General features: G+C 39.3%; 1 protein-coding gene across 5 annotated transcripts in view; it reads right to left on the minus strand.

Annotated features, from left to right (window-relative positions):
• pbx3b (pre-B-cell leukemia homeobox 3b) overlaps positions 1 to 26,304 on the minus strand; it is a 170,011-nt gene that overhangs the window by 44,093 nt on the left and 99,614 nt on the right. For all 5 annotated transcript variants that reach the window (XR_008725934.1, XM_055659812.1, XM_055659811.1 and 2 more), the window contains exon 3: positions 3,560 to 3,807. Coding sequence is in view for 4 of the 5 variants with exons in the window: in XM_055659812.1 (XP_055515787.1) it covers positions 3,560 to 3,807 (248 nt within the window). In the remaining variant the exon portion in view is untranslated. The remainder of the gene's footprint in view (positions 1 to 3,559; positions 3,808 to 26,304) is intronic.

The raw sequence follows: 26,304 nt of genomic DNA on the forward strand, positions 1-26,304 counted from the left end.
TTAATTCATGTGTTGGCATGGTATCAGATTTGATCTTGTATGGGGAAGTTAGAAAAACATCTTTTCAGTTGGATTTCCTGCCAATACTGACAACCATATTCCAGGCTTCGACTAACTGTGGTGTAAACATAAAGTATAAATTGAAACATTAATCTGTTAGATTACTTTGTTGGGAAGGGCTTTCAAATGTAAAAACAAATCATTTTGTTCTAGATTTACATAGTTTAATCATTAAATACAGATGCAGATAACTATTTAGCCCATCTTCACTCATGTATATAAAATTTCAAACAATTGTAAATTGCTGATTTGTTCTACTCTAGTGATGATGCCAATACCAACAGCTCTGAGACCAGACTGGGCAACTCAACACTGATCACAAGGGGATAGAGTGGTAGAGTCAGAGTCAAAGAGGCAAAGAAACAGGCCCTTCAGCCCAAAGTGCCCAAGCCAATCAGGATGCCCCATCTACACTAGTCCCACCTGCCTGCATTTGGCACATATCCCTCTAAACCTTTCTATCCATGTACCTGTCCAATGGGTTTTAAATGTTGCTATAGTACCTGCTCAACCATCTCCTCTGGCAGCTCATCCCATATACCCACCACCCTCTGTGTGAAAAGGTTGCCCTTTAGGTGCCCATTATATCTTTCCCCCCTCACCTTAAACCTATGTCTCTTGGTTCTCGATTCCCCTATTCTGGGTAAAACACTCAGTGCATTTACCTTCATGATATTATACATCTCAATAAGATCACCCCTCATCCTCTCTAAAGGAATAAACTCTTAGCCTGCCTGAACTCTCTCTATAGCTCAGGTTCTCAGGTCCTGGCAACATCCTCCTAAATCTTCTCTGCGCTCTTTCCAGCTTAACAACATCCTGCCTCTAACAGGGCGACCAAAACTGAACACAATACTCCAAATGCAGAATCACCAACGTCTTGTACAACTGTAACATCCCGATACAGTCCAAGCTGCACCTTTATCCTCAAATTTTCCATGTTCCACCAGTCTAATGATCAAATGATTCAATTCCACCTACCAGGCATAAGCTACAATGCTATAGCTTGATTTTCACCAACTTAAAACATTCCAAACCAAATGAAAAGTCAATTGCATATTTTGAAGTAATATCACGGTCACAGGTTAGAAAAGCCGTTTGCTCATTTTGATACAAGCTCCCATAAGTACTTCTTATCCTTAAGATTTCCTCCATTCAAGTAATAAGGTGTTATTAGCCCAGCAAATGGAACCTGAGAGACCGTTGCTTTCTTTTTATCCTATCTTTCCTTTCTTTAGGATTCTAATTATGTCGGCATATTCAACAGCCTGTAGATGGGGAAATAATCACAATCAGAAACAAAGCAAAGAGGCCTTTGAAAATGCTGAATATAACACCCAAAAAATTGTTTTTAAGGAGAAAAGGAAAGCATGATATAAATCCCAAATTCTAATTAAATAAATATACTACCTAGCAGTGGCCATGTCAGAACAAAGATTAGCATCACTGAAGAGTGAATGAATTCTTCAAACTAGTTTTTCTCTTTTTTCCCCCTAGAAGTCGTCATCTGCCATTTCAGCTCAAAAATCAGATGCGGTCATTTAGTGAGATTAATCATACACAAGTGTCAGCTTAATTCAGCCACGGTTCTCTTGCCTTGCGGTCAGAAGATAATCAAGACTAATAGTGCAGCAGTGTCCTGCATTGTTGGAGGTGACATCTTTGACTCAGATGTCTAAGTGAGGCTCTGTCTGCCTATTTGGATTCATGTAACAGATCTCCCGAACAATATTTATCCTTTTACCAATATCACAAAAATAATTTGATTACTTATTTATTTAATTGACGTTTACAGCATTTTCCATGGCATAGGCCACTGAATGTGCCCACATAATAGGAATGACAACTCTTTATGAGTTTATTATGGTCGGATAGTCGGCGATTAAACCATCTCCCCCACCTGGTTTGCCAGGTGAGGAGGGGGCTATGGACCCCCAGCAGGACCAAAAACAAGGCCTGTCAAAGGGTGGATGAGCTTCTAGTGAGCCAACGGCCATCCACATTTCAGTAGAAGTTGTGCTCACTGTCGTACATTGCATTGTAAGGAATGATGATAAAGCACACACACCAAAATCTTATACTTCCAGCGGCGGAAGTCCGTAGGAACTGGGGGACAGAGATGTGTGGTGCGTTCGTCACCATTCCCGTTGGAAACTGGCACCAATGCGTCGCTAATGTTTTCAACGATGATGAATGGATGAATTACATGGTTGTACATTATTTTGGGATACTATGATTCTAAATATTCAATATCATCTTATTTTTTTCCAAGGAGATATTTAAAACGCAAGTTCAGCTGTCTGTTCAACACTGACCTATTATGACCAGTTTCCAGGTTTAATTTGTGGCCAGGGCAACATTAACCATTTTAAATTTACCATTAACCTCAGCATCTAGATTAACCAGAGCTAGTGAACAATATCAGAAATCATTTGGTTTTTGAAAGAATTTGGTCAAACACTCAGTCATAGAACACAGTTGCCTTGGACTTAGCCTAATCATCCACTATTATTGCATACAGACATGCTGACGTAGTCCAACAAAAGCCCCTCACCTGTATCCACCTATCACCTCTCAGATAGACACAAAATGCTAGAGTAACTCAGCAGATCAGGCAGCATCTCTAGATAGATGGAATGGGTGAAGTTTCGGAGAAGGGTCTCGAGCTAAAATGTCACCCATTTCTTCTATCTGGAGATACTGCCTGTCCCGCTGAATTACTCCAGCTATTTTTTTCCATCTTCGGTGTAAACAAGCATATGCAGTTCCTTCCTGCACATATCACCAGTCAGGCTTTGTCCCATCCCCACCTCTCTTTTCCAGCTTTCTTCTCCCGACTATAATAAGGCTGAAGAAGGGTCCCGATCTAAAACGTTGCCAGTCCATTCCCTGCACCGATGCTACCTGAGCAGCCAAGTTCCTCCAGCACTCTGCGTTATGCTAACATTGCCATTGCTCTCTACAAACCTCTGATTTCCAAAGCCTCATTGGAAAATAATGCAAACAAAGGCATGGCTTTTTTTCTATGAAGCAGTGAAACCTATTTGTAGAGATAAGAATAGCCTTTTTTTCCTGCAGCCAGGAATCAAAGTTTCTCACTCCTTCTCTTTGCTCGTTTTACTTGCACTTCCAAATTTACAATAGTTGATACATATTTGCATACAGTTGTGTACACACGAGGTGCTGGGGCAAAATCTGCAGAAACAATGGTTTGATTTCTTTGTTCAGAAGTTGGCAGGAAAAAAACTGCAGCTGGAGACAATTGTTCCAGGAAAGCACTGTTCCAGTTTGTACAAATTCAAAATCAGTTGGTGATAATTAAACTGTACAGCTCTTTATGGATTTCAGCTGCATTCAGAGCGGGTCCATTTCTCACTATATAATATAATGAAGATATTATCAAAGCAAAGCCGCAGAGAATGTGCACAATAAACCCTTTCTGTCACATTATCACATACTTCAGTGCAATGGTTAAAACTAATTTTATTAATGTTCCTACCTGTTCATATTTTTCAAGCTCTGTGTGGTAGATTTGTCTGATCTGGGACAATTTGGCTCTGTAATCTGAGTGTTCTGCAGTATTATCTGATCCTGATCCCCCCGATGCTGCTGCTGCCGCCGCCGCCGCCGCTGCTGCTCCTCCACCTTTCTCTGGCCCCGAAACCCCTTCTGCCAGCAACATGTTGTCAAGTCTCATTAGCTGGGGGTCTGGTGGTTCTTCCTCTTGCGCACCTCTGATGCTCAGACCTGTCGAAAGAAAACGGGCGACATTCAGAATTCATGCAAAAAACGGTAACTTAAGGACACCAACTAGCATCCAACTAAATTATTTTGAAATCAGCATTGAAGCAAGTGCTCATCGATCTATTACACATCAGCCTCAAAGGACATCAACTGTGGAATCACAGAATCATAGGAGTAGTGACATGTGTCGGGCAAAGATGTGTGGCTGTGCTTATTTTACACTCAAGAGGTGTGGAATAAATCTTATATGACAACAGCATTGAACCCAACAAAGATTTAGAAATGCAAACACCACAATTGTGTAGATTCAAGCAACTGCAGTATGGCTACACTAACCAACTAAATGAAAGTCTGCTGAGGAAGAAAATAACCTAAGATAGACATAAAATGCTGGAGTAACTCAGCGGGACAGGCAGCATCTCTGGAAAGAAGGAATGGGTGACGCTTTGGGTCAAGACCCTTCTTCAGACTGAGTTAATGTATCGACCAGAAGTATCACGCATTCCTGCTCTCCAGAGAAGCTGCCTGTCCCGCTGAGTTACTCCAGCATTTTGTGTCTATCTTTGGTTTAAAGCAGCATCTGCAGTTCCTTCCTACACAAGAAAATAACCTACTCAGGGGCAAGCAAGTTGAAACCATGGCATTAAAATACAGGCTGTAATGAAGTACTTGGGAAGAAATCCATCTGTGGTCATTACCGCTGAATGCATTTGAGAAGTGGGTGCCTGTTCTACTTACAGTTGGTTACTCAATTGCAATATCTCCACTGGTGGTCAATATTCTCGCATGCTTTAGCACTAACACCAAGGATGAATCTCTCTCCCATTGTGATATATTTACAGCTACATTCTACTGTGGTAGTAGTATTTTTTTTAAAAGACAACTAATAGACTTCAATTCTTGTACAGATGTTGTTTTAGTCTGGATACATAGCAACACATTGATAACATGTTCCTTATTCCTTCATCAGTGGAGTTTAACAAACAGCTTAACGTTCCTTAGCGTTAATATTACCAACGATCTGTGGTGTTTTAACCGCATTGATGTGACAGCCAAGGAGGCACATCATGCCTCTAGAACGAGAGTAAGGAAAATCAACATGTTTCCAATGACTCTTAGCAAACTTGTGCAAATTCACCACATAAAGCATACTGTCAGGTTGCATTACAGCTTGGTTTGCCAAAGCTCTGCCCAAGACCGCAAGAAATTGCAGAGTTGTGGATGCAGTCCACCACACGGACCAGATTTCTCTCCATTAACTCCATCTACACTTCACATAGCCTCGGAAAAGCAGCCAAGATAATCAAAGACTTGTCCCACCCCAGTCATTCCTTCTTCTCCCTGCTCTCGTCCAAAAGACTTTCCGATTCAACTTGACTCCATTGCGGATGTTGGACATTGTCCATAGAACAGATGCACTACAACGCAAAGAACTAAATCCTGCACTCTGTATCTTCCCCTTTGCACTCGAGTTGACTTGATTGTAATTTTATGTACAGTATTATCTGATGTTTTATAGCATGCAAAACAAAGCCTTTCACGTGACAGTGATAAACCTAAACCTAAAGTGGTACTAGGATAGGCAAACAAATTTAATCTGGTATTATCACCTCAAAACTGAAGAGCAAAACATGAAATACAACCAAAGTTATATTGTGAGATAAACAAAAAGTTTAAAACACAGCCTTCACATGGATACTAAACAATGCAAATACCAACATTTAAGGAAATGTCATAAGCCAATGACACAAAGCTCTTAAATTTGAAAGGTTCTGATATGTATTTAAGATCATGAGAAGTATGGACAAGATATATAGGGGCGATAGCATGAAAGGGGTATAAAAACAAAAGGCCTAGGTTTCCGATGAGAGGAAGGAGTTTTAAAGAGGTTCTGAGGGGTAAGTTCTTTCTACACAGAGTGCTTAATATGATGCCGAAATACGGCAACTGTATTTGTGAGTTGTGCAATAGAATTCTGCCAGAGGAGATAGTGGAATTTGGCACAATTACAATGTTTAAAAGGCATTTAGACATCATGTAAATGGCCACGGCATTGAAGGAAACAGTTAATGCAGGCAAATGGGATCAATGTAAATCAGCAACGAGGTTGGCAGGGACATGGTGGTCCGAATGGCCTGTTTCTGTGCGATATGACTCAAATGACTTATTTAATTAAATAGGTGAGGCAGCATCTATGGAGAGAAGGAATAGGCGACGTTTCGGGTGGAGACGTCGCCCGAAACGTCGCCTATTCCAAGACCCGAAACGTCGCCTATTCCTTCTCTCCATAGATGCTGCCCCACCCGCTGATTTTCTCCAGCATTTTTGCCTGCCTTCAATTTTTCCAGCATCTGCAGTTCTTTCTTAACCAATTCATTAAATATGTGTGCACTTATTTAAATGCACGTGACATCAAATCTCTCTTTATCCTGCTGTGCAAAATATAATGTAGCCATTGTTAATCTACTGTTGAAGATCAAATTGCACACCTATTTTAATATGCCTGTACACTGGCCAAAATAGAAATCCTGAAACATTGTTTAACATTGCATTTGCTTTTCTAATGGTACTGGGTTTTGCTCATCTCTCAGCATATCCTAATTAACAGTCTTTCAATATGCAGCACACCTGCCCTTTTGGATAATGGGAATGTGCATCTGCACAGAACACTGCATTCAAAGGCCAATAAATAAATTACAGGTCAAAAATATTACAAAGCATTCTCCAAAGAAACTCACTTCCTTCTCCATTCGAAACACATGTGAAAGACACCCAAATCCCATCAAACTGCATGATTACAAAGGCATTCACTCTGAATAATCTGATTGCAATTCAAGAGATTTTCAACAGCTCATTAACAACGCATTAATACATGGAAAGCTTTTAATTTATATTAAAAAAAGATTAGAACTGACCAAAGATATATTGTTCCGTGGAACCCGAAACAAACATTTTTTTTGCATAGACAATTTAGATTCAATCTCAGACTTAATGGCATATTACAGCAGGGAAACTAATAAACACGTGAAATTGGATTTTCTTGCCTTCAAAATACTTTTTTGTGGGTAATTCCAGAGATCAAATTTACACAACAAAACTCCTGTTTTTTTTGGCTATGTTTCAGTTTGGCTAAGCAAGTCCTAGAACAGGAATCTGAGCTTCACTGCCAGATGTGCTGAAGGGCCACGCAGTAAATATTTACCCACATTCTTCATTCAGATATTTATTTGACTTGCCGCACATCTCCAAAACTTCAAGTTCATATCTCTTATCATCAATTATGGCAAAAAGCTTTTTAGCTTTAAAGTTTCATTCCTTAATTCCCTCCCCTCACCTCCCCATCCTTTCCTTGGCATTCATCCAAATTTACAGTCATCTGCATATGAGCAATCCTGCAGCATTTCATTTCAGCAGATTCTTACAAATGCAAGTCAAAAAAGGACAGGACAATGTTCGATCTTATTTGGAGTTAATCGCAGGATAACTCCCCCCCCCCCATTCCATCCTTTGCAGCAATTTTTTTCTTGGGAAACCTTCCAGTCTATTTTAAACTGCACTTTTGATATAAAAATCTGTGCTCAGCTACATACTGCAAATTCTTTGCTACATTTTAAATCTTTTTTAGTGCACAGTTGGATGGATGATGAGATTACAAATCTACAGATGAAATCATATTCCAAAGTAAACGGTTCCTTCTACCCTAAAATAAATACATGAGGTGCTGGAGTAACTCAGTAGGTCAGGCAGCTTCCCTGGAGAACAAGGATAAGTGATGTTTCTGGTCGGGGCCCTTATTCAGGCTGATCTATGTTCTCCAGGGATGCTGCTTGACCTGCTGAGTTATTCCAGCACTTTGTGTCTGTTTTTGTAAATCAGCATCTGCAGTTCCTTATTTTTACATTCCTTCTACACTACCTTCTGTCTAAAGTCAGTATTATGCATTGGTCATGAATATTGGGTAATCAAATGTTACCCAATCGTAATATATGAGAATATCATTAAAGTCCCTTACCCATTTGACCAATGGTTATTGGAAATTAATTATCTTTTTTTTTAATACTTTATTTCCTTGTAAATACTTATTAGAATAAAAAGTTTTTTTCCAGCACCTAATTATCTTCTTCTGAATAAGAGTGTGTTTTAGGAACAATACATTCTATGCAAATCTGATCTGAATAGCTTTGAAAAGCCCAGGTGCTGCCTTCCTGTCCAAACCATTGATGGAACAGATGTGCATTGACAGCACTGTTAGCTGAACATACACTGTGTGAGTCTGAGAGCTAATGTCACTTTCACTCTTGCATAAAGCATTGGTGTGGTATGTGCACGCTTCTCATGTCAGGGTTTATTAAGTATAACACATTCTGAAGCACTATGCATTCCACTTTCCGGGCTAACCCAGTTGTCACTTTCACTTGTCTTGTTCTGTATGGAGGAAAAATGCAACACTGGGAATTTACAAGACTTTTCTGTTAAATGGCCATAAATCACAGGTTTCATTCAAACCGAATAATCACTGGCCATAAAGAGCTACTTGTCTCTTACCATATATTACAGTCAAGTTCCTGTGAGCAATAATGCATCCATTCATAGAAAAGAAAAACAGAGCTAGACATTAAGAATTGACATCTAATTCTGTTATAGGGGACAATGTGTAGAGTGTGGATGACATTTTTATCATACATGTCTATTTCCATTTGGAAAATAAACAGAATAAAAATGATTACCCAACTGCCCAAACTCCAGCTTCCAAGAGACGTCCTCCGAGGTCTCCAGATGCCAGTTTTATAATGTTTCATTAAATGTGTAGGCTCGAAAGCAGAGACGAGTTCTGGCCTTGTGGAATAAACAAAGAAAATAAACCTGAAATAACTATGGATTAACCTCTTATGAATTCTAAAATAAATTACATGCAATTTGATGAATATGAAATGTATGTTGCGGGTGGGAGGGGCCGTTGTGTTTTTTTCATCTTGTGTATTTCATTTATCTCTTTTATGTTCCAAGGCAGGGTGGAGAGAGGCAGCAGAAATGCTCGTTTTAAATCAGCCGTAACTGGCTGCTGTGTGCAAAAATCGGAATTAAATCATTCATTATTCTAAAACATTGTGCTGTCCAAATTACTGGAGGATGAGGGCTTGCAATATGGATATGGGATGTTTCTACAAAAACAATGAAAGGAAAAAACACTCTGAAAAATATCATTTGTAAGGGTTTTTTGTAACAATTTGTTTCCATCATGTATACATATGTTTCCTTTTGGCACAACTCCTTCCACAGTCAACAGACATAAAGTATAGCCTTTATGACTGAACTTCCTTTTAATATGAGTTTTACAGAACACTCTAATTAATTTCTACTTCAGAGCCTCGTGATCCAGGTTCTGCCAATCCAGTAAGTTGCCAACAAATATTTCAGTATATACAACGCAACAGTAAAAGTCATGTAAGAAACTTACGAGAGACATAATAAATCCGCCAGTTACCTCATTCTTTTCACAAAACCATCTTAAATAGAATAGTACAGACTCTCCTGGTAGCTATAACGTTGCACCAGGGGATAACAGAATAACAGGATCAGGTCATTGTGTTCCCACACTCTGGTCCAAAACCTTCAGATGCAAGTTTATTGGATTCTAATCTGAAGCCTGTTTACTTTTACTCAGAGTTGTAAAACACCAAATGCTCTAAAATAAAAAAAAGGTGATGAATAAATATTTTATTACACAGTAATAATCATCAACATTTGTAGTACATGAAGCTGCCTCCAACTGTTTAAGAAAGACCGAGAGCATTCACTTTTGTCCGCTGCATTTGCTCATTTCATTTCCAACAATTCAAGGCCATGGAAACTATTGGCCAGAAATTTAATTGCATAATAATCTCTGCTTTTGACAATATGCGAATGAAAAATCAATGTTCTTGTTGGAGTAATATTCAGTAATGACTACTGCTGGGTCACTCATGTCAAGGAAGAAATTTGGCCAAGCATGAAACGCCTTAGTACCCTGACGGCTTCTACAAAGAGGTGCAGGAGGTGCCATCGTTATAATTACATCTGACCACATACATCCTACGCACTCCCAAGGCCAAGATCCAGACTCTCATCTACTTCCTGATCAACCAAGATCCTCAACGGAGGCCTCAATCCACCACCACCATCGATCTCTGCCCAATCCTTGGCATGAACTCCTTCCCTTCAGTCATCAAATGATTTCGAATCAAAGGTCATCAAGCTGGAATATTACACCTATTTCTCCCTCCATATATGCTGTCCGATCTGAAGAATATCTCAGAAATGTCTGTAGTAGTTCAGACTCTTTCAACCTTACAATGCACTGACTGATGTTATAAAAGCAAACACACACTTACTTTGCACAAACCAAGTTTCTACTAATAGCAATGATATAAATGATCAATTGATCTGAATTGGTGTGGCTGTGCCAGTGGAAACTAATGGCACAGTGGCGCAGGGGTAGAGTTGCTGCCTTACAGCGCCAGAACTGGGTTCTGTCTGCACGGAGTTTATACATTTTCCCCGTGACCTGCGTGGGTTTGCTCCGGGATCTCCAGTGACCTCCCATATTCCAAAGACGTACAGGTTAATAGGATAATTGTCTTGGTATAATTGTAAATTGACCCTCGGGTGTAGGATAGTGTTATGCCCCTGACCCACTTAGGAAACCTGAAAGGAAATCTCTGGAGACTTTGCGCCCCACCCAAGGTTTCCGTGCGGTTCCCGGAGGTTTTTGGTCAGTCTCCCTACCTGCTTCCACTACCTGCAATCTCCGGCAACCACCTGCAACCTCCGGGAAACGCACGGAAACCTCGGGTGGGGCGCAAAGTCTCCAAAGGTTTCTGTTCAGGTTTCCTAAGTGGGACAGGGGCATTAGTGTGTGGGGATCGCTGGTCGGCGGGGCAAAGGGCTCGTTTCCGTGCTGTATCTCTAAACTAAACTGAAATAAACTAATGCTCTTCTTAAAAATGAACCTTTCAGATTTTTGATCGCGACCTGAATCATGGGAATTTTGAAACATTATTTAATATTTTGTTACAAAGGTAACTGAGAACTTCTTTGGCACTGGAGAGATGCATGAACTTGATATGCTTCCTCCCAGTTCCCCTGCTGCCACCAAATTCTGTTGTGAATAAAGTTCTCGTTGTTTGTGGAAGGAGAGGGAAATGGACACATGGGGAAAGACTCCTGGTGGATGTTTGTTATCCAGTGAAAAAGGCTTGGGCTCACCAAAGGGGCAGAAAGAGTTCAACATGAATTTGAAGAATGGGGTGGGGGGAGGGGCAACATGTGGAAATGGTTGAATCAAGGGAGTTTGAGTGGCCCGAGAAGAGTCACCTAGAGCAACATAATTTTAAGTGGGATTTACTTGCAGCTGCCTCCTGTTGCAGACTCTGGCCTGGAATCTGCTCTGGAAGTCCCCTGTAACTAATAATAAAATGAACCTCGCAAACACGGTTTCTTCATGAGCAGCCTGTGACATTTCCAAGCATGATAGAAATGCATAGAATTGAGACACATGTTCTGCCTAGTTGTACGCTATAGGTCTGGGTTCCTCAGATGTATGGAGGGCCTGCAAGAAAAATGCAGCGTCCTTGATTTTCCTTAAAGTATTTTTTATAAAACTCTAGCACCTCAACCCCAAGAGATCGTATTCCTCAATAGAATTGAGACCAATACAATTTTTAATGAAGAACTGCAACAAACTGCTTAACTTTTAATCTTCACACGCTGAGCAGTGATTTTTCATTGTGCTTGGACCTCAATATACTTGTGCATATGATAATAAATTCAACTTGACGACATGAGAATATTAGGAAGTGAACTCACAATAATTTGCAGTTGTAAATAGGACTTAAGTTATTAATTAATTTTATGCAAGCCCTTTTCCTTCTTCTCTCGCCCCTCACCGCCGACAACTTTCAAGAGGTCAAGCAATAACGAACCGGATGAACTATACAGCCACAATACTTAAAATCAAAGAATACTTAAAATCAAATACCTTCCTCCAACATATTTTTTTACTCACAAGCTACTAGTTACTTGAAGTAACCGGTAACTTCAATAACTATATAAAATAAAATATAATAAAATGCCATTATTTTCAGTATGCAAGAAAAGATTTTCTTAGACAACTTACAAATTAAATAATCCTAGAAAACAAGAATATACTCTCTCCACCAAAAAAACACTGTCTACAAAGGACCCTGTCAGAATAGGTAGCTTATTCCATGAGTCTTGAATTTGAGAATGTCTAATACAAGAGGCTGACAGTTGTGAAAGCGAGCAGAGGGATAAGATAACTGAAACAAACATCTTGTACATCAGGCACACCAAAATTAATCACAGCCCAACTGAAATGCTGACATTTCTGGAAAGTGTCATTCGAAATGACAGCCCACTGGGAAATGTGATAATTGGTAAACAAGGTCTCTCACCTATTTGTGTGACCTTTTGCCCAAATGGGCACATAGCCAGTGAACAGTGGTCTACGGGCCACTGGCAGGCTTCAGTGATCACAAATAGTGGCATGGGAGAGTACCATTATAAACCAATGCAATCTCATTATGGTTTATTAGGATTTTCTTAAGGTGATTCTTTATTCAGACCCCAGGCAAAGATGCAAATGTGTTACTGAAAGCCCCTTAAAAAATACCCACAGGCTAGTCCTTGGTATAGTGTGTGGGCCAAGTCTTTTCTCGTGTCCTAATTAGACATGTAGGGATTCAGATGACTAATGCAAAAACAGGTCAAGCAGCAACAAATGGCTGCACATGTACTGGCCACGACCAGAGTTAATCGTATACTACGTGTGCACCAGTAGATGTACATCAATTTGATTTTTTGGTACAATTAATCTTTGGCAGCTGGTTCAAGCACTGTGTTTTCCGTTCCGTTTGGTTCAAGCATTGGAACTTATAAGCTCCAAGCTGGAAAAGGGAATCAAGACAATAACTGGAGGTGAGTGCAGGGAATATCAGGCTATATTTTAATTAGCAGAGTTCCTCATTGTTGATTAGAGCTCACCCCTCCCAACACAACAGCCCTTCGTAGATAGTTATATGACATGGTTCCTCAAGAACTCATGATATCGTTTTCAAATTTACATTCAGCTTTTTGAACACAAGTATCTATTGGGGATTAATACCTGCTCTTTTACCATTCAGGTTCCATTATTTTAATAGATTATCTACAGCCCTAATGTACATTAAACTTTACTCTCCTTTGAAGTCGAGGCTACAGGAAATATTTTTCTGTCTAATGTAATGTAAATAATAGATATGGTTTTATAAAATTATATAGCCCTGGGTTATAATATTCCACGACCACATTCTGATGTAAAATACTCTACCAGCATTTAAATAAAACATAGTAAACAAAGAAAAAGTATTATGGAACACAACTTCCTAAAACAGCTTCATTCCCCCGAGTCTAAAAATATTATGATGCTCATTAATTTATGAAATTACTGAAAAAAATTACACTTACAGTCAATTCCGTGATCGTTGCAACATTGGAAAATTCTTTAGAATAATTACAGTATCCATCAAACTGTACCTGAACTGAGCAGGAAGTAAAATAGGGGGAATTTTTATTTCGATTATTTTCAGGGCAAGTCAACACATGTTGGAACCTGCTATGCTGTTTGACATCAGGTGAACTAACAGCTGAAGAGGTACTGCACATAGTAACAATTCCTTGAACAAGGAATTGTTCAGCATGAAGCATTATATATCATTTTCCCTAACAAGGTTTAAAATTATGGTGCTTCTGGAGTAAAACATTAACTCAATTGCAAAGTTGTAAAGTTTAATTGCAAAATTAATCACTTGTTGTTGAACTTCCAAACTTTTCACCAGAATCTATTTAACGTTACAGTAAGTCGGATCACTAGTATTATAAAATCAAAGATTAAACCAACCTCCATGATATTGCTCACCAGAATAGTTTTAAACATTGTGATTAATGATATTGACAAAACCTTACATCATCTAAATTATTTCATACTCCCACCTAAAGCTCCAACTAAATTGCAAAGAAGACATTTAACATATCTTGAGAGCACAATAGGCACTTATGTCACAAAAAAAATGTCCAGAACAGGAGCTTTAAGTTAATCACATTGGTCAGGAGAAGTAACTTCTTGAGCCATGTTTGATTCCATCCAAGAATTATGGATGTCAAAGCAATAAGGTGGAATTGGCAAGCATGTACTGAAAAGCAGAGAGAGCATTTGAGCTCATCATTGGTGGGATCAGGGGTGGAAAATAATATATTAACTCAGTCAAGATGATTATGGGCAGAGATAAGAGAGCAACAGGGTCTCGACCCGAATCGTCACCCATTCCTTCTCTTCAGAGATGCTGCCTGTGCCGCTGAGTTACTCCAGCACTTTGTGTCTACCTTCAATTTAAACAGCATTTGCAGTTCTCTCCTAAACATAAAATCATGATTGCTTTCAATGATACGACAATTTAGATTAGAGTTTACGAGGCTCAATAAAGGTTGTGAGAAGGTGGGTTCATTTAGCGACACAAGGTGTTCTGAATGAAGAAGAAACTAAAGTGAAAAGTTGTCTTGAGCAGCTTATTTAATTTCATAGAATTTTAGAAAAATCTAGCAAGAACAGCAGGCGTAATGCTGCTCTAGGAGTCCCGGAGGTTAGGAATTGAAAGATATGTACCATCTAATCAACCCAACATAAAAACTTCTGTTTTTGCAGCCATAAACTATTGTGCAATTTTAATATATTACAATATTTTGTGCACGGCTAACCCAAACTTCAATCTGAACATCTGTGTAATATAATGTCTGGGCATGCATCCATGTTTTCCCACACTAATTAACTATACATCAGCCAAAAATAAATGTCATATTCCTCACAGAGCACTGGCAACTGAGCGCAATTATGTGATTCTAGTCATTTGCCTAAATCAGTACATTTTCAACAATAATGATAAAATCTCAATGTTTTATTCTCACAGCGAATTACTATATTCATATCAAAAATACATTAAGGGAGTGGTATTCTGTTTCCGTCCCCAAAGGAAAATCATGTGGCTTTCAGGGTACCGCCTGCATTATTTGGTGGGTGATGTACTGGAAAACATAAGGGAATGTCACGAGCACAGGCAAGCCTGCAATACCAGCTACATCCAAGGGTGGCAGTGTGATGGGCATTTGAAATACCCAGGTTGACTTATCTTGCCCAGTATAGATTCATGGATAGCTTCCACAAAGAGGACATCAAAATACATGGCCTAACACTGAATTGCAAATACTTCTTTAATAAATAACTTCACGGTAATTTTTTAAAAGGTTAAATATTTTTACATGTATCTCCCTTTCATGGCTGTTGTCCCATTCATTCATACATACCCTGGTTTGATCACTCAAGGTTTAATTAATAATCTTCACCCCTGTATATCCTTTCTAATAATTCCAATGGTACTAACACTTTATTCCATCTTCTGAGCGACCATTTCATTTAAATTAATGTGTGATTTGAGTAGAAATCTGTGGTTAATGATTAACCTTACGAATAGTCTTGTCAACATTATCATCCATTGTGTTAACCAATTCAAGGTGTTAACATATTACAGGTCATTACTCATTGAGCGCAGTGGAATAGCACTGATCACTCTGATGGATATCTCATGCTATTGCCCCACCCAGTCCGTGGAGGTATATAAAATCATGTGGGGGCACCGAAAAGGTGAAGAGTCTTTTCCCCTGTGTAGGGCATTCTAAAACTAGATTTAAGATTAGATTGGAAAGATTTAAAGGAGATATGAGGAGCAATCTATGCACAGAAAGTGGTGGGTATATAGAAAGAGCTGCCAGAGGTAGTGGGAGAGGTGGGCACAATTACAACATTTAAAAGATATTTGGGAAGTAACATGGATAGAAGCAGCTTAGGAAATTATAGGGAAATGGAGGCACATGGGACTAACTCAATCAACATGGTTGGCATGCACAAATTGGACAAAAGGGTTTCAAACACCGTTCACACACCAAGTTTGATCCAATTTAATTCTCTATAAAGAACAAGCCTATGAAGGAGCCACTGTGGCTTCAAAAGAAAGCACATCAATTGCTGCAATCTGTAGGGATGAAAGAATTGCTATGATGCTGTTCATTTACAAAGCAATCAGTGATGAAGATGCATGTCCAAACTTATAATTATGTGAAACCGGGGGGGTCATGATGTGCTCATCCAGAAAAAGCTGTTAGAGAAAGCTTGGCGAGTGGCTACAATATACTTTAATGCAACCATGGTACACTGATAATAAAGGAAATCACTCATCAGCCAGGGCTGTGAGTACAGGAGGTCAGACATCCTGTTATGGCTGCACAAAACGTTGGGAAGAGCACATTTGACATACAGTGTGCAGTTCTTGCTACCCTGCTCTAGGATGGATGTCATTAAACTGGAAAGAGTGCAAACAAGATGTTCATGGATGTTACCAGGTCTGGAGGGTCTGGCCTATCACAGGGGGCTGAATAGACTAGGTATTTTCCCCTGGAGCAAAAGAGGATGTTAGGTTAACTGATAAAGCTGTATAAAGGGGCATGGAGATGGTGAATAGCCATAGTCTTTTCCCCAGGATAGGAGTGTTCAAAACTAGAGAGCATAGGTTTAAGATGAGAAGGGAGAAATTTAAAAAGAACCCAAAGAGAAATTCTTAAACACAAGAATGTCACTTCCCAAATATCTTTTAAATGTTGTAATTGTGCCCACCTGTCCCACTCTCTGGCAGCTCTTTCTATATACCCAACACTGTCTGTGTAAAGATTGCTCCTCAGATCGCCTTTAAATCTTTCCAATCTAATCTTAAATCTAGTTTTAGAATCCCCTACCCAGGATGGTGCATACATGGACCGAGCTGTCAAAGGTAATCAATCTCTAAAGGACAAAGGACATTTATTGTCACATACACCAATTGGTGCAGTGAAATTTGAGTTACCATGCAGCACACAAATAAGATAAACACAACACTATAGAATTTAACATAAAAACATCCCCCCACAGCGGAATCAATGTTTCCCACTGAGAGAGAAGGCAACAAAGTTCAGTCCTCTTCCTCTTGTTCACCCATTGTCTTCCTCTTGTTCACCTATTGAGGCCTCCGCAGTCGCCGCAACGGTGTTTCAGGCCCTATCGCCGGGATGATGGAACTCCGGCGTTGGAAGAACACTCTCAGTGGCCTGGAGTTCCGAAACGGCCGCTTCCTACCGGAGACCGCGGCTCCCGAAGTCCACAGGTCGAGCTGGGCGGAGCTCCAACACAGGCGATCCTCGGCGAAAGATCCCAGGCTCCGCGATGTTGACGTCGGCAGTCCTAACACTCCTGAGCTCCAACACGGCGACCCCGGTAAGACATCACCCGCTCCGCGATGGCACTTCAGTGCTGCGCTGCTGTTGAAGCTCTGGCCGGTCTCCGGCAGGAAAGGTCACGCCAATCCAGATGGTAGGTCACGAGGAGGGAGCGAAGATGCGGCTTGGAGGAAAAACGCATCCTCGACCAGGTAGTGACTGAGAAAAACAGTTTTCCCCTACCGCCCCCCCCCCCCCCCCCCCCCCACCTCACACATAAAAAGTACTAAATTACCTCCAAAACAAAACTTTTAGACAGTCTAAAAGTAAAAAAATATGAAATAAAGACTATTTGAGAAATAATTAACCTGATGGACTAAGTAAAGGATGAACTAACAAAACCATTGTACCCAATAACATGATATCTAGTTAGAAAAATCTATTCTAAGCATAATTTCTATTTTCTCATTCAGAATAGAACTCTAAATGAGAATTCTCGACTGAAGAAGATAATTTTCTGGGCGGGGGCACATAAGCAAAATTAACAGACAATCTGCAATTATTTAAGTCTGCCTTTATCCAGTTTTAGTACCTGTATCTCTGTCAAAGAAAGGTAAAGATGGGAACAAATGCCCTCCTTTTACCATAACCAGCAGCAGCAACAATAAAAAATTGTACACAGTTTACACACCTCAGCATAAAAAATAAAAAATAAATCCGAAAAGAAGAACAGTAACAAAATCTTGAATTTTAAACAAGCTGACTGAAATAATTTCAAGATAGGTCGATATTGTTTCCACAATTAAATGTACAAAATGTATTGCAATTCACTTCTAGCTAACAATAAAACATGTTATATCTAAAGAAAGTATAATATTGAAAAATCTTTAGTTGGGCTGTTAGTAAGTTGAAATTATCTTTTTGGAACAATTATGTGTTGATCTATACAGCACCCTAATGCAAGGGCATTGTGATATCAGCTGATGAGCATTGGTTTAAAAAAAATCAGTCTTTCTTGTTGGAGATCCTGAACACATCCAGTAAAGTTTACTTGAGAGTTACTGCCATCTGCACTGCGAGTCAATGCAATTGCATATGGACAAACTCCACATGAATGCAGCCAGAGCATTCAATAAAAACATCAAGAGAATTCAAGAGAAGGAATCTTAGGGCGAGACTGCGTCAAAACCCATTGTGTTTTATTTGAAAATAGGCCAGTCATCTAGTTGGCCAAAGGGACTGATAAAGTAATCCAATTTTTATTGCTCTTTAACTTAAAGATTACCATTAAGTTGGATTCATTGAGACTCCAAGAAGAGGTCAATCTTCAAGCTCCCACTCTATTATCATTGCTCTCTCTACCTTGATCACCTCTGGCACATCTTATCAAGGTCATGTTCAATCCAATGAAAAGTGGGTCTGCGTGCAGAATAGAATACTAAAGCTCTAGGAATTTTTTTTTTTTAAACGTTGACTATCCTGCAATTTTGCATATTAACTTTTTAATAAATCTATAAATTAATTGGGAGTCAGTACTTAATTTCAATTGAACATAAATGCCACCAACACTTGCCCGAGTGCAGAGAGTGAAACCTTATTACATGACTTCTCTATGTAATTCAGAGCATCCGACAGCTAAATGAAGCCCTCCTCTACTCCAGTCAGTGTTTGAATAGTGACACAACAGCATCAGGTTCATATTCAATACCCTGCCAGTAATCAAACCAGGAAAAGTTAATTAGGCAGCAGGCTAATAAATTCAATGGCTCCAAGGCTGTATCTTACAATGATACGTAATTTGAAGAAAATATAACTGCTTTGTGGGCAAGTTTGAGATAATGGGCTGAAATATTACACAAACAGAAAAAATAATGAAAAATATGAGCATAAATTTTGTAAGCAGATTAGTTGGTTCAATTTTAAATATTTCAGAATCAGTAACATTATGTATTGAGGTGTAAGCTTTGATCCTCTCCATTCCCTTTAATTTTAATCACAATTTGTTCAGGCATGTTTTAAACGCGACTTTGATTTGCTCGCCCTCTTTTATTCTCCTCATATAAACTTCCTGGCTATCCCTACGAATGCATAAAAACACAAGCAAAGACTAATTCTACTGATGCTGTAAAATGTCATAATCACAACTTGTAAGAGAGCCCAATAAATGGCTCTGTAGACCTGATGCTGTCTTGTATCTTTTCCTCAATGAAACTGATGTGAACTGCTTATTTTCTAAAGCACACTATAAGATGACAGAAGCATTATGACTGCTCATATGTTCTGACTAACATTTGCCACAAGCTATATCTGTCAGCATTAAATAAAGCTGCATTATAAATGTAAACAAAACACCCACATCTACAAAATGAGCTGTCCTCTATGGCTGTAGGCACAACCCGAACCAGCTTATTGACTCAGCTTGCTCTTTTTATTTATTCTTGTACAAAGATGTGCATTTACTTTAACCCTGGAAGCTTACTTTGCTTAAAGGAAGTTGTTTGCTTCCTGCTGCATATTGAATGGACCAGTGATGACAAACATACCTAAATGGGTATGCCATTAGATAATCAAACACTCCAGAAACTCGTGCCTGATTAATCAAAGGTCAGCTGAGATCCACAGAGATTTGGGGGGGGGGGGGGGGGGGGGGGGGGGGGGGGGGGCTGGGATTTTCCTTGCCTTTTGTTTTAAAATGCAGTAATTAGTTGAAACAAAATGAAAATGAACACATCATCCAAATCTAAAATTATAAACAGAATTACATTACTTCCTTTGGAGCTTGTCCAATATGCTGTACATTAATAGATTTCCGCATGCAGAATATTCCCGTGTTTTCCAAAAACACAAGGAAATCAACAAAACATTCAATCTTCAGAATTTCACATCATAACAATATTGAAATAAACCTATAATTTATCGCTTTTTGCATTCATCATTTTTTTTAATTGCAAACACTGTCGCTGTCTGTTCACCTCCCTAATCTTATTATGACAATCCATTCACATATAACAGTACAGCACATCTAAGTAAAGCCCCAGAAGTTGGTGCTTGCTGTCAACCTAATACATATTTATCTCTTACACGGCATGAATTATCTGACAGCCAGAGCAGATTGTACATTTTTGGGGGAACGAACATGTACCAGACTGACATAAGAAGCACATTCCGTCCCAAATTACTGCAGACAGTAGGAGCCAATATACCTAACACAAGATTCACCAGATGATCTGAAACCAATATTCCTCCAATTGTCGTGCTCAGTTTTCATTGTGAAAGATGCATTGCCACATTTGACCTAGTTTGTAATCAATATACCCGTCTTTAAGAAGCACAGAGCATCTCACATGAATTAAGAAAAAAATTATAGAAAAGATAGCTGTAAATCAGAATCTCCGTCACAAACAATTCTTTGTTATCATTTCCTCCTGATCCACTGGGTGATTCCTGCATTTTCTGTATGCATGGAAATAGGTTGTTACATTCTATACAGCACGGGACACAAGCCCTTCAGCAAACTCATCCACACCAGCCAAGAAGCTTATCCAATCTCACATTTGGCCCAGATCCCTCCAATGTGTTCCTTCCCTCTCCCAATGCTTTATAAATATTAATTGTACTTTCCTCTATCACCACATACTTTCCCTTGGCTGCACCAAATAATAATTCATGAAGGAATGAATTCTAGACATACAGAGCTTTGTACAAGCACAAATACAAATCTAAAACCAATGAGGAACGACTGATGAGTTAGTAATTCTGAATATTGATTATACCGAATGTAACATTCATAGGCCATCCCATTGCTCGTCATGGTCTGAATCAATTTGGGTTTTTTTACGAACAACATTCATACTGTTTCTTTAAAGCTATACAGCAATAGCTTACGTTAGCTTTGGTGTTTTATATGCAAACGTGTGAATAGCAGCAAAAACCGTCTATTCAGAAATGAGACAAATACAGGCGATTGTGGATACTGGATTTTTCGTAACGCTTTAAACTAAAATGGCTGGGGTGGAATTGCAGAAACATTTGTTGCACATGTATTGAGAAAGCTAAAGAGTGGGAACAAAATGAGAGATGATAACCAGACTGTCAAGAAAGGAGAGTCCATTCAAAAAGTATACAAATATAGGAGTGCGGATACACCATCGATTCTGGCAAACGATGGTCCAGCACAAACCCAACAAAATTAGGAGAGCACACTTGAAATTCCCGTGATGGCCAGACTAGTTCACTGGGCACCCACAGAGGACAATGCGTGCGACGCGCGCTCTTTTAGATCTTGTGCCTCCATCCCGAAATAGTTAATTGTTTTTATTATTATACGTTTCTAGCAGTCCATGGTGCTTTAGTATAATTTGTGGGCCAGAGGTGTATTGTTGAATTATTATTACATGATCTCAGTTGGTCCATCAAAATGGATAATCAGGAGTGGGGAGAAGAGGGAATGACCGGGGTGAAAATGTTCCTTGATTATGTTGGCTGTTCTCCTGAGACAGCAAAAGTGTTAATGGGGGGGTGGTTGGGGGTGGAGGAAGAAAAGAAGGAAGGCCTAGTTTGTGCGATGGACTGGGCCACATCCACGTGAAGAAGAACTCAAATGAACGTGTACGATGATTTTCTAGATCAGTACGTTAAGGAAGCAGTGAAGAAATAGGCCCATTTAGATGCAATGTGAAAGGGTTAATGATTAATATGGTGCCTTTAGGGAAAAGTGATCATAATATGATAGAATTTTATTTTGTTCAACCCGAAGCCTCAACTCTAAACAAAGCAAACTACAAATGTATATGGTGTTGATTGGCCATGGTAGACCATAGAACTACATTAAAAGGTATGACACTAAACAAACAATGGTTGATAGTTAAAGAACACAAAGGGATGTCAAAGGTTGTGGTCATTACTGTGGGGGAGGAAGGGAGACTGAGGAAGATGGGTAAATAATTACATTGAAGGGGATCAACCCGGCCATTGCAGCATAAGCAACACTGTTCCAAATTGGCCAAGCTGAGCCTGGCCAAAGAGGATGCTCTGAATCATGTGAACTAATTTCTCCTGACAATGCATTAAACAGGTGTTACATGGGGAACAACATTGCTACATGCGAGCATGACACAGAAAGCTGCTGATCCACGCACGAGTGATTTGCGACAGCAGTCAAATTTCCAATGAGGTGTGATTCAACAAGGAAAGCACACCCACCTTGATCACTCCAGGGAAAACGGATTTTCATGCACATCACGTCAAAACAAAAATCACTGCACAATCTTATTCCTAGGCCAAGATTTCCACTAGTGGTTCAATGAGAGTCACCCCACCAAGACAAGAACAAGTAGTTGAAAAACAATGGTATATTTCCTTGTGTAATACATTGTACACAAACTTGCTGTGCATTCAAAGATGCTTGCTTGCACAAATAGCTGCAGTTTGATTTGTTGTAACGTGCAAAGGCACCTTGTTGGCATGGCATACTTAGTAGTGGCATTCCCATTGAAATATCTTATTTCAGAAATCTGGACTATATGCAATAGTGAAAATGTTCATGTGCCACACATAAAATAGATTTACACTTGCATGTCGATGACTTTTTTTTTACAGTTATAAGATCTGGATTATTCTGAAATATTAGTTTAGTTTAGAGGTACAGCGTGTAAACAGGCCCTTTGGCCCACCGGGACTGTGTCGACCGGCGATCCCCACAAACTAACACTACATTCGCTAGGGGAAATTTACAATTATACCAAGCCAATTTACCTACATGCCTCTACGTCTTTGGAGTGTGGGAGGAAGCCAAAGATCTTGGAGAAAATCCATGATGGTCATGGGGAGAAAGTACAAACTACTAACAGACAGCGTCCGTAGCCGGGGTCAAACCAGGGTCTCCGGCGCTGCAAACGCTGTAAGGCAGCAACTCTATCACTGTGCCACCCACGCCAATTGCACAATTTTTAACTAAAGTTATTTCTTATCACAATGCTGAGTTCCTAATTTTAGTCACGTTAGTGCAGAGAAGCACTAAGCAAGAAGACAGATGCCATTTTAAGGGGAAGAATCTCCCAAATTATTTTTAAGTTCCCTGTCATTGTCAACTTAGAAACAGTTTTAAAAATGGTCTGAAGGCAGGCAATCGATAGGCAGCTCCCAATGCAGTCTAAAAAGCATTAACAAGAAAATAGATGATTTCAAATCAACCAAAAAAAGGTTAGCATATGGAGTTACCTGTTTACATTCAATGGATTAAGTCAATGTTACCTACATTTGATAGCAAGTCTCAATGGCCTGGTAACCTTCATCCTTGTAAATCTTCTCAAAGGGATCAGAGGAATCTCTAAGAAGCAGCTTTTAATCATCACTGAAACAAATTCCTATTTTTAGATTGGTTCATTTATGCTAAGGAAACAACAAACAGATGACACCAGAAAACATAAATGATGGAACTAATGGCTACTTTGTTTAATAAGATTACAATAATACATAATGTTTACACCTCTCAATGCATCAAATATGATTATGTCAAGATCAGTGTGACGGGGGGGTTTATATTTGCAGCATAAGAGATGTGGGCAGGAAAAGTGCACAAGGAAAATTCTTGAACATTTTATTTTGTCAAATAATTTGGTTTTCCTTTTCCCTAATTCTTCCCGATGTTGCAAGTGGAGAAAGTAGCAGAAGCCTCGAAGCTCTGCAAATGCAGATATGAAAGCAACCACTGGGAGATGCCCAAGAGCAATCCAGAATGGTTGCCATTCCTTCCGGGAATCTGTTCCCCACTGAGGCAACAAACATATCAATGGATGCAAACCAACACCAGAGATTTCTGTGGTAGCAATATGCTGTAACGTTGTTCTATCTCAATGTGCCAGTGAAGAAGCAATGCATGCAATTATTGTGTGAAAAGGCAAGGAGAACAAAAATAAGCAACTTATTTTTCAATAAACTATTGTTTCTCCATCAAGGCTTTTGGAACTATTTTTTTTTAAGCACCCTGGAAAATTGAACTGCAATAATAGAAAAAGCCTGAGATAGCATGTAAATGGCTGCAATTTTTACCATTAAATTTAATGGTTACTGAATTCACAACAGCTGAGGGAAATGTCTGCACTATTAATGCAATGTACCGTACTTGTTTCAACATTCAACTTCTATTTAAATAAGAAAGGCTGTTGCACTCATATAAATGAAAGCCAGCCACAAGGGAGCAACGCACAGTTCTGTGCAGGTTTATAAACACTAAGAACCCCCCCCTTTCTCCCAAACTACCATTATTGCTTGAGCAAAACAAATATTCAACCACAAACCACTAAATCATTTCAATTCCCATTTCCAAGTATAATTTAATCTTCTTTTGTGACACTTGATGCTTACTTCATCATGGAGTAATGACAGATTAAAAAGTTGTTGAATTAAATATTGAAGAGGACTGCAGGCGGTTGTGCATTTTTAAAGAAATAACGCAGACTGAAGATGAAATGCGAGGCTAAAATTGCTTCAAATCATACGTGTGAAATATTCTTGGAGCCCACATACTGTACTTTAAAGTGGGGCCTACTGTGATGTAACTGCTTATTATTTTGCTCATTAAAGTGCTCTGATAGCATTATTAACAAGAGATTATGTTTTTGCATCAATTTTCTCTGCCTTCCTCACTTCTGAAGATATTATGGTCTGACTCCTCAGGCAGAGACAGTCTTTCCTTCTCTATTCCCAGTGGTACTACTCCTGCAGGCACTCTGGGTGAAATCAGTCAACACAGAACATAAAAGAGGTGAAATTCCTGACCTTCTTGAACTGTAATGCTCAGCTGTTCACGGAGTAAAGCCACTGGATAATCAGCAAAACAGTTATTCTAATACATGGGCTTCTCTGATAGATCAGTAAGTTCACATATTAAAATCTGAGTCACACAGAAAAGGTGCCAACTGCAAAGTCCAGTCCTTGCTGCATTGACAAATCTCAGCTGCAGTGACAGTCGGGCAGTACTGAATCTCGGACCAAAACGGAAAATTACCCATTGATCCCACTCATTGCTGTTAATTAACGTCTGCTGGGGAAGTGCAACATCAGGTGAGGTGGAGCACAGCTTTAACTGTAACGCCACGTGCAGCTCGAGAGCTTGCTGGGGCATGGTCAGGCACACATAAATAATGGCCAAAGAGCAACCGATGCCAGTGAGCCCTTCAAAATAGGGCACTAGTCAGTTCTTTGCGAGGGGTTAGAAGTTGTAAATCAGCACAAAAAAACATCAGAAAGCCATGCAGATATTATGAATCATACAGTTCTAGTTGCATTCATGCACTTAATTTGTGTGGAGACAGACACAAACACACACATGAAATGCGCATGTATTTCTAAATCAGCATCACTTTGCTTGAAATAATTGAAAGAACAAATTGAGTCATAAAATTGCTAATATTATATTCGTTAAACTGCTATGTTGCAGAACCTTTAATTGCATGCCCAATGTTCTCTCCACAGTATATACACTTTATATCAGGGTGCCTGAACATTAGAACATTTCTGAGACTGCTTCTCCTTTAAGCATTCTCATAGTATCAGATAAATATACAATAACTAAAAACAATCAGCAAAAGTGTCCACCATGCCCTTCACACGTTCACTTCATGTTGTTGTATGTTCTTCATTCAGCTCTATTTAAGAGATCTCATTTATCGGCTTTCTAAGACAGCATTTTCTCACCAGTACTGACTGCATAATTAATGGAAATGCACTCTAGTGTCATGTGCAGGGCCTTTTGGTTTACTTCTCCAAGACATTTACAGCTGAATATTAACTACAGCAAGCAGCAACACAACAGGGTGGAAAATCAGCTTGTCACAGATCGGCTTTGATGCCACATAAAGAGCCCGCATCAATTCCTTTCCCCCTTCTCTCTCTTGCAAGATGATTAAATGCAAAGTCTTGTCTAAAAATATAACTCAATCACATAATATATACAAAGTGATCATTCACTCATATTATATGCATGGGAACAGGTTACAGACCACAATACATCCAAGGGAGTATATAACATCATTGTAACAATGAGGTCGATTTGAAACACTGTCCTAAGAATCACCAGCAGGAATACTTGTTTAAACAGTTACTGTGAATTTTAAGGTGTGAAGGAGGAAGCAAACTTTATATTAAGCGGAAATAATACTTCACACT

The sequence above is a fragment of the Leucoraja erinacea genome, chromosome 31 (genome assembly GCF_028641065.1).
Source record: "Leucoraja erinacea ecotype New England chromosome 31, Leri_hhj_1, whole genome shotgun sequence".
Lineage (NCBI taxonomy): Eukaryota > Metazoa > Chordata > Chondrichthyes > Rajiformes > Rajidae > Leucoraja > Leucoraja erinaceus.